The 13,258-nt window shown below is 39.7% G+C and overlaps 1 protein-coding gene across 1 annotated transcript in view; it reads left to right on the top strand.

Moving 5' to 3' along the window:
• Positions 1-13,258, top strand: part of USH2A (usherin) — a 938,899-nt gene that overhangs the window by 378,592 nt on the left and 547,049 nt on the right. The window contains exons 23-25 of the mRNA XM_027564435.1: positions 4,582-4,683; positions 6,988-7,167; positions 11,917-12,047. Of these exons, the coding sequence (XP_027420236.1) occupies positions 4,582-4,683; positions 6,988-7,167; positions 11,917-12,047 (413 nt within the window). The remainder of the gene's footprint in view (positions 1-4,581; positions 4,684-6,987; positions 7,168-11,916; positions 12,048-13,258) is intronic.

Below are 13,258 nucleotides of genomic sequence, written 5' to 3'. Positions count from 1 at the left end.
GGTTCAATAAAACAAAAATAAGAGCAAAGTCATCAGTATCAACTTTGTGTTATTTTCAGGTCTTTACAGTTTGCAAAGACTCTTACTTAGTTTTGCTTTACTTTTACTTGCAATGAGGGGAGTCATTGGAGAATTTTGAAAGGAGGATGACATGATATGACTTCTTTCTTTAAAATTAACACTCTGGGTACTCTTTGAGGGGTAAATTTTAAGGGGAACAAAGATGGAAGTATGGACCTAAGACAAATAGATGTTTCTCTAGCAAAGATGGGTTTATTCAGAATCAGCAAAGAATTTCAGTTCAGAGTCTGCAATCTTTTTTACATATTTTTTATTTATTTTTTTATTGAAATATAATTGGTTTACAGAGTTTTGTTGTTTTCTATCAAACCTCAACATGAATCAGCCATAGATATACATATATCCCCTCCCTTGTGAACCTCCCTCCCCATCCCACCTCTCTAGGTTATTCAGAGCCCCTGTTTGAGTTTCTGAGCCATACAGCAAATTCCCATTGGCTATCTATTCTATGTATGGTAATTAAGTTTCCATGTTACTCTTTCCATACATCTCACCCTCTGCTCTCTTCTCCCCATGTCCATACATCCATTCTCTATGTCTGTTCCTCCATTGCTGCCCTGTAAATAAATTCTTAACTACCATTTTTCTATATTCAATATATATGTGTTAGAATATGATATTTATCTTTCTCTTTCTGACTCACTTCACTCTGTATAATAGGTTCTAAGTTCATCCACCTCATCAGAACTGACTCAAATGTGTTCCTTTTTTGGCTGAGTAATATCCCATTGTGTATATGTACCACAACTTCTTTATCCATTCATCTGTTGATGGGCATCTAAGTTGCAATCTTGGTGCCATATATAGCTCCCACACAGCAATGGAAGATAAACTCTTTTATAGAGTGGAAAAGGAAGTTTGAAGAGCTGTAGTAAACAAGCATGAGTCTTTTCATTGGCCAAGTCATTGCCAAGAAAGAAGAGTCTTCTTCCTGATAGACTCATCACATGAGAGCTCCTCTTTCTGGCCTTCCAGATCTATTTAATTGAGGTTTCTTTTTGTTATTTTTTTATATTTCCCCTCCCTTGATCAGGATTTCTCTTTCAGAGTACCATTGATCAAGAGTCAGGTTTTCTAGTTTCAATGGCTTTTTTCCCCTTAACTTCAGGAACTACCTTTCCTGGGTATGGTATCTCACATCAGAGCGGAATAGCACAGAATGGGAAATTACTGAGTTCATATTTGAGTAGCAAGGGGGAGTAGGAGGGATAACTCTCAGACTGTTTGTATCTATAGTCCCTGTTCTGTATTATCAAGATCAAGGACACTGAAGACGATCTGAAGCATTATGTCATCACCGATGTTTAGCAATAAATTTCCAACAGACTTGGTTCAACCATCTTCAGGAAGTTGCCTCATCAGATGTCGTCTGCTTCAGTTATGGGAAATAATTACTTTAATATCACCAGATTATTTGAGGTTCCTTCAGAATTTGGAGAGTCTAGGAATCTATTCCTTGGACTCTCGTGGCACAAGCCTTGCTTAGCAATACCTGATGAGGCTTCTCTCGTGAGGTTGAAGAAAGTTCTTCTGGAGGTATCTTTTCTAATAGATAAAATATTCAGGTTGGAAAGTCTTCATCTCTTGAGAGCACAGTATAAAAAGATTGCTCTACCAAAACATGGTTATTTTTAATAGGAGAAATTTGGCCTTCAAATTATTGGAATATCTCTCCTTTTTCAGTTGGAGGCCAAAAAAGCAGGAACCAAATGTGCTGGGTGTCCTGCAACTGTTTCAAAGGGTGAGAATTTTTGAGTTCCAAAAAGTGTGGATCTGAGATTTAGAGAGGCCAATAGCAATGCTTTGGGCCAAAGTACTTGTAGGACCTCTACTGATTTTGCCAGTTGAGTATTAATAATGCCATTACTGTGATCAGCTGAACCGCAGGACTGAGAGTGGTAAGCACAATGAAAATGTTGTAAAACTGCCAAACAGCACAGATTTGTTGAAGTACTTGGACAGTAAAATAGATTCCTCAATCACTATTAAGTGTGTCTAGATCTAAGTATAGCTCTTGTTCTGATATCAGTTGCCCTAAATATCAAACCTGGTTTTGGGCAAACTGCAATATTTCTTTGGTGACCTTATGTCCCTTTAAGGCTAACAGCTTTAGTAAATGGTTGCTGTCTTCCTGTGAGCAGGCTTAAGAAGATCAAAGAGGCAAATCATTCACACATGCAACAGAGTAGACCTATAGGGAACTTTATATCATCTAGATCAACCTTTGGGTTTTACAAGAAATAAGAAGGGCTCAGTAAAACCCTGAAGCATTACTGTCCAGGTGAATTGTTTTTCTTCCCAAGTAGAGGTAAAAAGATGCTGGTTAGTTCATCAAGTGGAATACTGAAGAATTCACTGAATAAATCAATTGCAGTAAAGAATTTGCTTCCAGTAGGAATAGATGTTAGAATATCTGAAGGTTAGGAACATCAGGGTATCAGGGAGCAACAATGTTGAGGTCCTGGACAATCCTCCACTCTGCCCTTAAGTTTTCTCACAGATGAAATAGCATCATTACAGGAACTAGTATGCAGATAATAAAGCCTCGAGCTTTGTAATCTTCTATTATAGACTTTATGCCTTGAAGGGCTTCTATACGTATAGGGTATTGATTAACTCTGGGAAGAGATTTTGAAGGATCTACTTGAATCTAGATGGGAGCAGGCATGCTGTGAATTTTGCCAATGTCAGTTGGAAATTTTGCCCATAAGGATGGTGGAGACTGATTCAGTAGGGACAAACGATCAGTGTTTCCAAAACCATCTCTAGGACTGTCAAAGACAGAACAAATAAAGATGGCAAAGGGTTATTTAATTCAACTGGCTGTTTATTTTGATGACTACTCTGAAATTCCGGAGAAGGCAATGGCACCCCACTCCAGTACTTTTGCCTAGAAAATCCCATGGATGGAGGAGCCTGCTAGGCTGCAGTCCATGGGGTCGCCAGAGTTGGACACGACTGAGCAACTTCACTTTCACTTTTCACTTTCATGCGTTGGAGAAGGAAATGGCAACTCACTCCAGTGTTCTTGCCTGGAGAATCCCAGGGACGGAGGAGCCTGGTGGGCTGCCATCTATGGGGTCGCACAGAGTCGGACATGACTGAAGCAACTTAGCAGCAACAGCAGCAGCACTCTGAAATTCAAGAAATATTTCTCCCTTTTGGAACACTAGCAATAGTAGTTGTCCCTAATAAATGGGTAGGGACAGAGGAACTAAGGAAAAAAAGGCATGTATCTCTCAAAGGGCCTAAAGGAAAGGGAATAGGTCCCAGAGACAAGAACCTCTTTAGATTTGTTAGACATCCTCACTATTTGAACTGTTTTAGGACTCGGAGGCAGAGGGTTCTTTACAGTCGCGAGGTAATTATAGCCCAGAGTATATGAGTGGTGTCAGGACTAGAAGAAATTCAACCCCAATCTTAAGAAACATTTCCCTAAGCTGATTAAGATGGAGGATTAGGAGGAGCCCCTGTAGTTCCTCAGAGGCCATTGGTGAGTAGTGGGAGGAGGCTGGAAAGGTTTTTATAAAATTTTATTAGAGATAACTACACTCATTGGTTATGTATTGTCTATGACTGCTTGAGGCTGTATGGTCTACAGACTAAAATACATACTACCTGGCTCTTTCCAGAAGAGTTTTGCTAAACCCTAATATAGAGCATGACTGTGAGGTTTGGGACTTGAGCAACTGGAAGAATGTAACTGGCATAACTAGGGTGGGCAAGCTAGTTGGAGAAGTAGATTCAGAGAGAAATGTCCAGAGTTTGGTTTGAACATGTTAAGTGTTAGGTACCTATGAGCCATCCAAGTGGAAATATCATGCCGAGTCCTGGATCCCAGTACATTTAGAGAGGATTTCAGGATTAGAGATAAAAAAGGGGAGTTACCAGTTCAGGATGTATTTAAAGCCACAGTCCCAGATATAAGTAGGGATAATTAGAGTGGTTTGGGCTCTGGGGAAAAAAAAATGCCATTCTCACAAAGAATGATGGAGTTAGTTAGGAATTTCTAACTTTTCTAAATTTCTAACATTTCTCTCTGAATCTGCTTCTCCAACTAGCTTGCCCACCCTAGTTATGCCAGTTACATTCTTCCAGTTGCTCAAGTCCCATATCTTGCAGTCGTGCTCTACATTAGGGCTTAGCAAAACTCTTCTGGAAAGAGCCAGGTAGCATGTATTTTAACCGGAGATTTGCATTTGTATGCAGCACACGGAGGGACCCAGGCCCTTTCAGAGTTCTCACAGTTCTCCCTCTTCATCCTTTTAGAGGACTTATGGTGTTTATGTGGGTGGTAAGGAGATCTTGGAACAGAGGAGGTCTGGGTTATTCTAACATCAAGATGTTGGGATGATAATTAAGAACCAGTGAATAAAAGTAGCCAATAGCAGAGAACCAAGAGGGAAGTGCATCCCGAAGCACAAGGAAGGGTTTAATCATTTGGTAAATTTGTAGAATAGATTGTCCTGCTGAAGTTCTCATCTGCTTTTCCATCCACAGGCTCTTCAGCCACCACGAATGGTGGTACTGTTATTGGAGAGAACACAGGAGTGTTTGTGGGTGGGCTGCCACAGGGTTACACCATTCTCAGAAAGGATTCTGGTGAGTTTGGGGAAAGTATAGAATTTATATGTTGTCTCCATAATTGGGGCTCCCCTGGTGGCTCAGCGGTAAAGAATCCTCCTGCAATTTAGGAGATGTGGGTTCCATCTGTGGGTCAGGAAGATCCTCTAGGGAAGGAAATGGCAACCTGTTCAGTAGTCTTGCCTGAGAAATCCCATGGACAGAGGAGCCTGGCAGGCTACAGTCTATAGGGTTGTAAAAAGTCAGACATGACCTAGTGAATGAACACCACCACAATTTAGTGTAGAATCAAACTATATCATGTTAAAGTATGGATAATTATATTATTTTCTACCTCATGCTGTATTTCCTACATCACTATGTCAAAAATTTCCTTTAGATCTCTTATTTTCTAGAGGAACCATGTATTACTTATATTTAAATTCTTAGAAACCAGTTCTTGATATATCAAAGAAGGTAATTAAACTTTTGCTGAAATAAATTATACTAATTTAAGTCAAAGTTTTATAATTTGGGGGTCAAAGGTATGAAAAACTTTGAATTTTGGAGAGGGATATATTTAAATCCTTGACTTATTATAGTTACCTCCTCAGAAATACCTGTAGAGAGTGGAGAGTTTTCATTTGGTCACTCTAGACTGGTGGTGAAGTCTCCTGAAAGCATTCATGCACGCATGCATGCACACACACACACACACACACACTGAAAGGGAGAGTTATCTTCCCATCAAGCATGCTTCTTAGGTGACAGTAGTGGTAAAGAATCTGCCTGCCAATGTAGGAGATGCAAGAGACACAGGTTCAATCCCTGGTTTGGGGAGATACCCTAGAGTGGAAAATGTCAACCCACTCCAGCATTCTTGCCTGGACAATTCCATGGACATAGGAATCTAGCAGACTACATTCCATGGGGTCACAAAGAGCTGGACACAACTGAGCCACTCACATACACACACATACTCACATACACACATGCTTCTTGGCTCTGGTACATGCAGGAACCAGGAGGAGAGCATACCCCAGTACCAACTACCCCTCTTGTAGAGGACATCATTCCATTATAAATAAATCCTTTGACATTGTGCATATAACTTGACTTTGTGAAACACTGATCACTGGTAAATACCTTCCCTAGGTTCAGGTCGTGAACTCAAAAGCTGAGAATTCAGCTTTGCACTGACTTGTAAGGACATAGCCGTATGAAATGCAACCTCAGCTTCAGGTGCCTTCTTGCCCTCTCAACTTTTTTTTTTTTTTTTTTGCTCTTTAATTCTATTATCTGCTCACTTTTTCTCTTTCCCAACCCCTTATGACCACCCTATTTACTGTGTTCATAAGCCCCACACTTACTTGGTCTGGGGAGTTCAAAAAGTAAGTGTAACATTATATTAATGCCTAAAAATTGGTGGCTCAGATGGAAAAGAATCTGCCTGCAATATGAGAGACCTACGTTCCATTCCTGGGTTGGGAAGATGCCCTGGAGAAGGCAATGGCTACCCACTCCAGTATTCTTGACTGGAGTATCCCCAGGGACAGAACAGCCTGGTGGGCTATAGTCAATGTGGTCACAAAGAGTTGGACACGACTGAGTGACTAAGCACACACATTGCTTTACTTGTATAACAGACTGGGTTCATAATGCTGAAGGTACTAAATTATAAAATATGGATTGTGTAGATGGACTTGCTTTAAATCTTGCTTTTAAAATGTGTTATTGCACTTTTATTTTTAAGACCAGAAGCAGATGAAATCTTCTTGTTAATTCAAGAGGCAATGATCTTGCTATTACTGTAAAACCAAGGTTTTTGTGCAAACATCTCTTTCTCCAGATAAGATGACTCTTAAACTAGAGCATAGCATACCAATTATTAGCACTTACCATAGCTTCTGGCAATGGCACCCCACTCCAGTACTCTTGCCTGGAAAATCCCATGGACGGAGGAGCCTGGTAGGCTGCAGTCCATGGGGTCACTGAGAGTCGGACACGACTAGGCGACTTCACTTTCACTTTTCACTTTCATGCATTGGAGAAGGAAATGGCAACCCACTCCAGTGTTCTTGCCTGGAGAATCCCAGGGACGGGGGAGCCTGGTAGGCTACCGTCTATGGGGTCACACAGAGTCGGACACAACTGAAGTGACTTAGCATAGCATAGCATAGCATAGCTTTTGGCATGGGTGTTTATGTGAGTTATTAAGAAGTTTGTTGGAAGAAGGCAGTGAGACCTATAGCCTCTTTCTTTTACTTTAATGGCACATCAAATTAATTGCATGAAAAAAATTTCTCACAGTACATATTTCTTGATATCTATCAACCCCTGCAGACATAGTCCAAAAGGGTTTTGTGGGCTGTCTCAAGGATGTGTATTTCATGAAGAATTATAATCCCTCTGCTACTTGGGAGCATCTGGTTTGGCAGAGTTCTGAAGAGCAAACCAATGTGCATAACGACTGGGAGGGATGCCCCACTTCACTCCAAGAGGGAGCCCAGTTTCTAGGGACAGGTAAGCGTCTAAAACAGACATTGGTCATTGATTAACTTGTATGTTCTATCTTGGTGTAATTTAGTCTCCCCAATCTGATTATTTTGACCTCATATGAACCTGCTGTCACAGAAACACCTAGTTATGCCATGATGCCCATACACATATTTTCAATGTCTGAATATATAATATAAAATTGTAAGATTCATAACTACATATTCATGTGTAAGATCTCTGACAGTTTTGAGTTTACATATGATAGTGACACTAATGTCCATTTGTAAGTCCACTGTTTTACTTAGAATATAGTTTTACTTAGATGTTTCAAAGGAATTTTGTTTTGTCAGGCTAATCTGTATATTTGTTGCATCCCATTATACAGACCAGTAGTTTTCCTAAGAGTAAAATTTCAGCTATGTCATGGGGTAAGTAGGTCCTTAAGGGAGAGCTAGAGAATATAACCATCATCATTGCCATTGCTCCAAAGGCTGTGGAGAAGGGGAGGTGAAGTGTCCCCAGCATAACCCCAACCTACAGTCTCTGTCTACCAGCCACTCAGGGTAAGGATTGGAAGGGAACATGGTAGCTTGACCAAACATGGCTTGTTTTTCAGTAACAGCCCACTATTGCCTGCTACGTTTATGGCTAAATTAGTTAGATATTAAGTTCGTTAAACTATCTTCAGAATAGAAAGTTAAATAATATCATACTTTGTATACTTTTTCATTGTTTTTTCTCACCACTGTCATTTGTCAGATTTTCTCTTATGTCAATGCAACTTATTGTTAATAGTTACATATTAGTAACACAGTAATAGTCTTAATTGTACATGGATCACTGCCTTTTCATGGCAAAGGGGCTTGTATAACTCAACGAAGCTATGAGCCATGCCATGCAGGGTCACCCAAGTCGGACGGGTCATAGTGAAGAGTTCTGACAAAATGTGATCCACTAGAGGAGGGAATGGTAAACCACTCCAGTATATTTGCCATGAGAACCTCTGGAACTGTATAAAAAGACAAAAAAAAAAAAAAGAAAGAAAAAGAAAATATGACACCAAAAGATGAGCCTCCTGGGTTGGAGGTTGTCCAATATGCTATTTGGAAAGAGCAGAGGACAATTACTAATAGCTCCAGAAAGAATGAAGCAGCTGGGCCGAAGCAGAAACGATGCTCACTTGTGGATGTGTCTGTGATGAAACTAAAATCCAATGCTGTACAGAACAGTGCTGCATAGGAACCTCGAATGTTAGGACCATGAATCAAGGTAAATTGGATGTGATCAAGCAGGAAATGGGCTTCCCTGGTGAATCAACGGGTAAAGAATCCACCTGTAATTCGGGAGACCTGGGATCGATCCCTGGGTTCAGAAGATCCCCTGGAGAAGATCCCCTGGAGAATGGCTACCCACTCCAGTATTCTGGCCTGGAGAATTCCATGGACAGTATAGTCCATGGGGTCACAAGGAGTCAGACACGACTGAGCAACTCTCACTTCACTTCACTTCAAGCAGGAGATGGCAAGAATAAACATCAACATCTTAGGAATCAGTGAACTAAAATGGATGTGAATGGGTGAATTTAATTCAGATGGCCATTATATCTTCCATTGTAGGCAAGAATCCATAGAGGAAATAGAGTAGCCCTCATAATCAACAAAAGAGTCTGAAATGCAGTACTTGGGTGCAACCTCAGAAAAGACAGAATGATTGCAGTTCGTTTCCATGGCAAGCCATTCAGCATCACAGTAATCCAAGTCTGTGCCTCAACCACCAATGCCGAAGAAGCTGAAGTTGATCAGTTCTATGAAGACCTAAAAGACCTCTTAGAACTAACACCAAAAAAAGATATCCTGTTCATCATAAGGGATTGGAATGCAAAAGTAGGAAGTTAAGAGATACTTGGAGTAATGGGCAGGTTTGGCCTTGGACTACAAAATGAAGCAGGGTAAAGGCTAACATAAATGCACCAAATAATGCACTGATCATAGCAAACACTTTTTTTCAACAACACAAGAGACAGGTTTACCCATGGACATCACCAAATAGTCAATACTGAAATCAGATTGATTGCATTCTTTGTAGCCAAAGATGGAGAAGCTGTATACAGTCAACAGAAACAAGACCTGGAGCTGACTGTGGCTCATATCAGCAGCTTATCATAGCAAAATTCAGGCTTAAAATAAAGTGGGGGAAATGACTAGACCAGTTGGGTAAGACTTAAATCCCCTATGAATACAGTGGAGGTGACAAACAGATTTAAGGGATTAAATCTAGTAAACAGAGTGCCTGAAGAACTATGGGCAGAGGTTCGTAATATTGTATGCTGCTGCTGCTAAGTCTCTTCAGTCGTGTCCAACTCTGTGCGACCCCATAGACGGCAGCCCACCAGGCTCCCCCGTCTCTGGGATTCTCCAGGCAAGAACACTGGAGTGCGTTGCCATTTCCTTCTCCAATGCAGGAAAGTGAAAAGTGAAAGGGAAGTCGCTCAGTTGTGTCTGACTCTTAGCGACCCCATGGACTGCAGCCTACCAGGCTCCTCCATCCATGGGATTTTCCAGGCAAGAGTACTGGAGTGGGTTGCCATTGCCTTCTCCAAATATTGAATAGGAGGCAGCAAACAAACCATCCCAAAGAAAAAGAAATGCAGGAAGGCAAAATGGTTGTCTAAGGAGGCTTTACAAATAGCTGAGGAAAGAGAAGTGAAAAGAAAGGGAGAAAGGGAAAGGTACACCCTACTAAATGCAGAGTTCCAGAGAATAGCAAAGAGAGACAAGAAGGCCTTCTTCAGTGAAAAATTCAAAGAAATGGAGAGAAACAGCAAAAGAGAAAGACTAGAGATCTCTCCAAGAAAATTGGAATTATCAAAGGAACATTTCATCCAAAGATGGGCACAATAAAGGATAGAAATGGTAAAGACCTAATAGAAGCAGAAGAGATCAAGAAGAGATGGCAAGAATAAACAAAACAACTGTACAAAAAAGATCTTAAGGACCCGGATAACCTCAATGGTGTGGTTCCTCACCCAGAGCCCAACATTCTGGAGTGTGAAGTCAAGAGGGCCTTAGGAAGCACTGCTGCCAATAAAGCTAGTGGAGGTGATGGAATCCAGAAGAGCTAATTAAAATCCTAAAAGATGATGCTATTAAAGTGTTGCACTCAGTATGTCAGCAAATTTGGAAAACCCCACACTGGCCACAATACTGGAAAAGGTCAGTCATTTTCCCAGTTCCCAAGAAAGGCAGTACTAACGAATGTTCAAACCACCAGACAATTGCACTCATGTCCCGTACTAGTAAGATTATGCTCAAAATTCTTCAAGCTAGGGTTTAGCATTATATGAACTGAGAACTTTCAGATGCTCAAGCTGGGTCTAGAAAAGGCAGAGGAACCAGAGATCAAATTGCCAACATTCGCTGGATCGTAGAGAAAGCAAGAGATTTCCAGAAAAACATCTATCTCAGTTTCATTTACTATGCTAAAGCCTTTGACTGTGTGGATCATAACAAACTGGAAAACTCTTAAAAAGATGGGAATACTAGACCATCTTATCTGTCTCCTGAGAAACTTGTATGCGGGTCAAGAAGCAACAGTTAGAAGCTTGTATGAAACAACTAACTGGTTCAGGATTGAGAAAGGAGTACAACGAGGCTGTTTATTTTCACCCTGTTATATAACTTATACACAGAGCATGTCATGTGAAATGCTGGGCTAGATGAGTTACAAGCTGCAAACAAGATTGCTGGGAGAAATATCAGCAACTTCAGATATGCAGATGATACCACTCTAATGGCCCCAGCGAAGAGGAACTAAAGAGCCTTTTGGTGATATTGAAGGAGGAGAGTGAAAAAGCTGGCTTAAAACTAAGTATTAAAATACTGAGATCATGGCATATGGTCCCATCACTTCATGGCAGATAGATGGAGAAAAGGTGAAAGCAGTAACAGATTTCTTCTCGTTGGGCTCGAAAATCACTGCAGATGGTGACTGCAACCATGAAATTAAAAGACGATTGCTTCTTGGCCAGAAAGCTGTGACAAACCTAGATGGTGTGTTAAAAAAAGTTAAAGACATCAGTTTGCCAACAAAGGTCCATATAGTCAAGGCTATGGTCTTTCCAGTAGTCATGTATAGATGTAAGAGTTGAATCATAAAGAAGAATTGATGCCATCAGACTGTGGTGTTGGAGAAGAGTCTTGAGAGTCCCTTGGATAGCAAGGAGATCAAATAAGTCAATCTTAAAGGAAATCAAACCTAAATACTCATTGGAAGGATTGATACTTATGCTGAAGCTCCAGTACTTTGGCGACCTCATGTGAAGAGCCAACTCATTGGAAAAGCCCCTGATGCTAGAAAAGATTGAAGGCAGAAGGAGAAGAGAGTGACAAAGGATGAGATGGTTGGATGGCATTGCCAGTTCAATGGACATGAACTTGGGCAAACTCCGGGAAATGGTGAGAGACAGGGAAGCCTGGCTTGCTGTAGTCCACAGGGTCACAGAGAGTCAGACACGACTTAGAGACTGAACAACAACAGCAAAATAGTCTTAATTGTCCATGAATTAGTAAATTGCTTCCTCTTAAAAGATATGTGAAGTTGATTCTTCCACTTCTTTACAGTTACAAGGTGATTTTCTTGACATTGATCTGCATCTTCTTTTGTGAGAGATTTATTCAATGACAGAATATGACCTGAGGTTGTCTTATGACCCCCTAAAGAAGCTAACAGTATTGCTCTGCACATGCTAATTTGCACATGTTGTTTTCTCTAAAGGGTTCCTGGAGCTTTATCCATACTTGTTTCATGGTGGAATGGACTTTGAAATTTCTTTTAAGTTCAGAACTGACCAACTGAATGGATTGCTGCTTTTCATTTATAACAAAGATGGACCTGATTTTCTTGCAGTATGTGAATTGATTTATTTAAATTTATTTTAAAATGTTAGATGCAGTTTAAAAATCAACAAACCGTGTGTTAACATTATATGTGATTTCAATTTCTTTTCAAATTCATTTTTGTCTTTATTTTTTTCCCCCACATCATTTTCACTTTTGGAGTCCTATGAAACATTTGTATTTTAGGGTCCTGAGTTTTTAAATGACCATTATACTTTTAAGATTATAATTTTAACAGAACATCCTAAATATAAGGAATTAAGAAAATTTAATTTAGTCCCCTTATATATGAAAAATGTTTATTACCTTTTTATAATGTCAAAATATATGTATATTTATTTAATATTATACACACATATACATAAAATAAAATACAATAGTATAAGAAACACTCATGAACTTACCACCAAAGACCTAAAATATTATCACATTTTTGCACCCACCTCTAGAGTTTCTCTTGACCCATTTCCCTAACTCCCTCTAGAGGTAATATGTAATCATAATTTTGTGTTTATTATCCATTTGCATTTTTATAGTTTGGACACTGTGAGTGAATGCATAAAAATCCTTGTTTTTGAAATTTTGTAAAAGTGGTATTATACTCTATCCTTAGGCAATTGTTTTAGCCCTTGACTTTGTTTCTGAGTTATTCAAGTTATTCATTTTTCTTGTCTGAGTAATATATCTCTTCTACTTTCAGTGAGGTAGTGGTTATTCCATGTTTTTGCTATCATGAATAAGGCTACTATGAACATTTTTATAGGATGTGCTTCATACACCAGAAGGGTGAACTTTTAGTTGAAGATATTAGTAAAAAGAATATGGGCTTTTGGTGTCAGACAAATGACAGAAAGATAGTTATTTTTCTCTATTATACAAAATCCTCCAAAATTTTTCTTTTACATACCTGGCAGAACTAAAACTTTCTCTTTTCCCCAGAATTATTTTACCTAATTTAGTACCTTTTTCTAAGTCTAATCTGCTCATACATGTTCCTGTGCCATTGAATGCATTAATTATCCTGCCTAAGATTCTCCATGACTCTTACTTCCAAAAACCTTACTTCAAACTTTTCCCAGTTCCTAGGGAACAAAAGGTATATCTTGTCTCTGATGTCATTGAACCCCATTCCAATCTTATTTATAACATTGCCACATGTTTGCCTAAGGGCTTCCCAGGTGGCACAGTGGTTAAGAAACTGCCTAACAATGCAGGAGATA

This window comes from Bos indicus x Bos taurus, chromosome 16 (genome assembly GCF_003369695.1).
Source record: "Bos indicus x Bos taurus breed Angus x Brahman F1 hybrid chromosome 16, Bos_hybrid_MaternalHap_v2.0, whole genome shotgun sequence".
In the NCBI taxonomy this organism is placed as follows: Eukaryota; Metazoa; Chordata; class Mammalia; order Artiodactyla; family Bovidae; genus Bos; species Bos indicus x Bos taurus.
The sequence above is the reverse complement of the archived record's forward strand: the minus strand, read 5'-3'. Positions and strand labels throughout refer to the sequence as shown.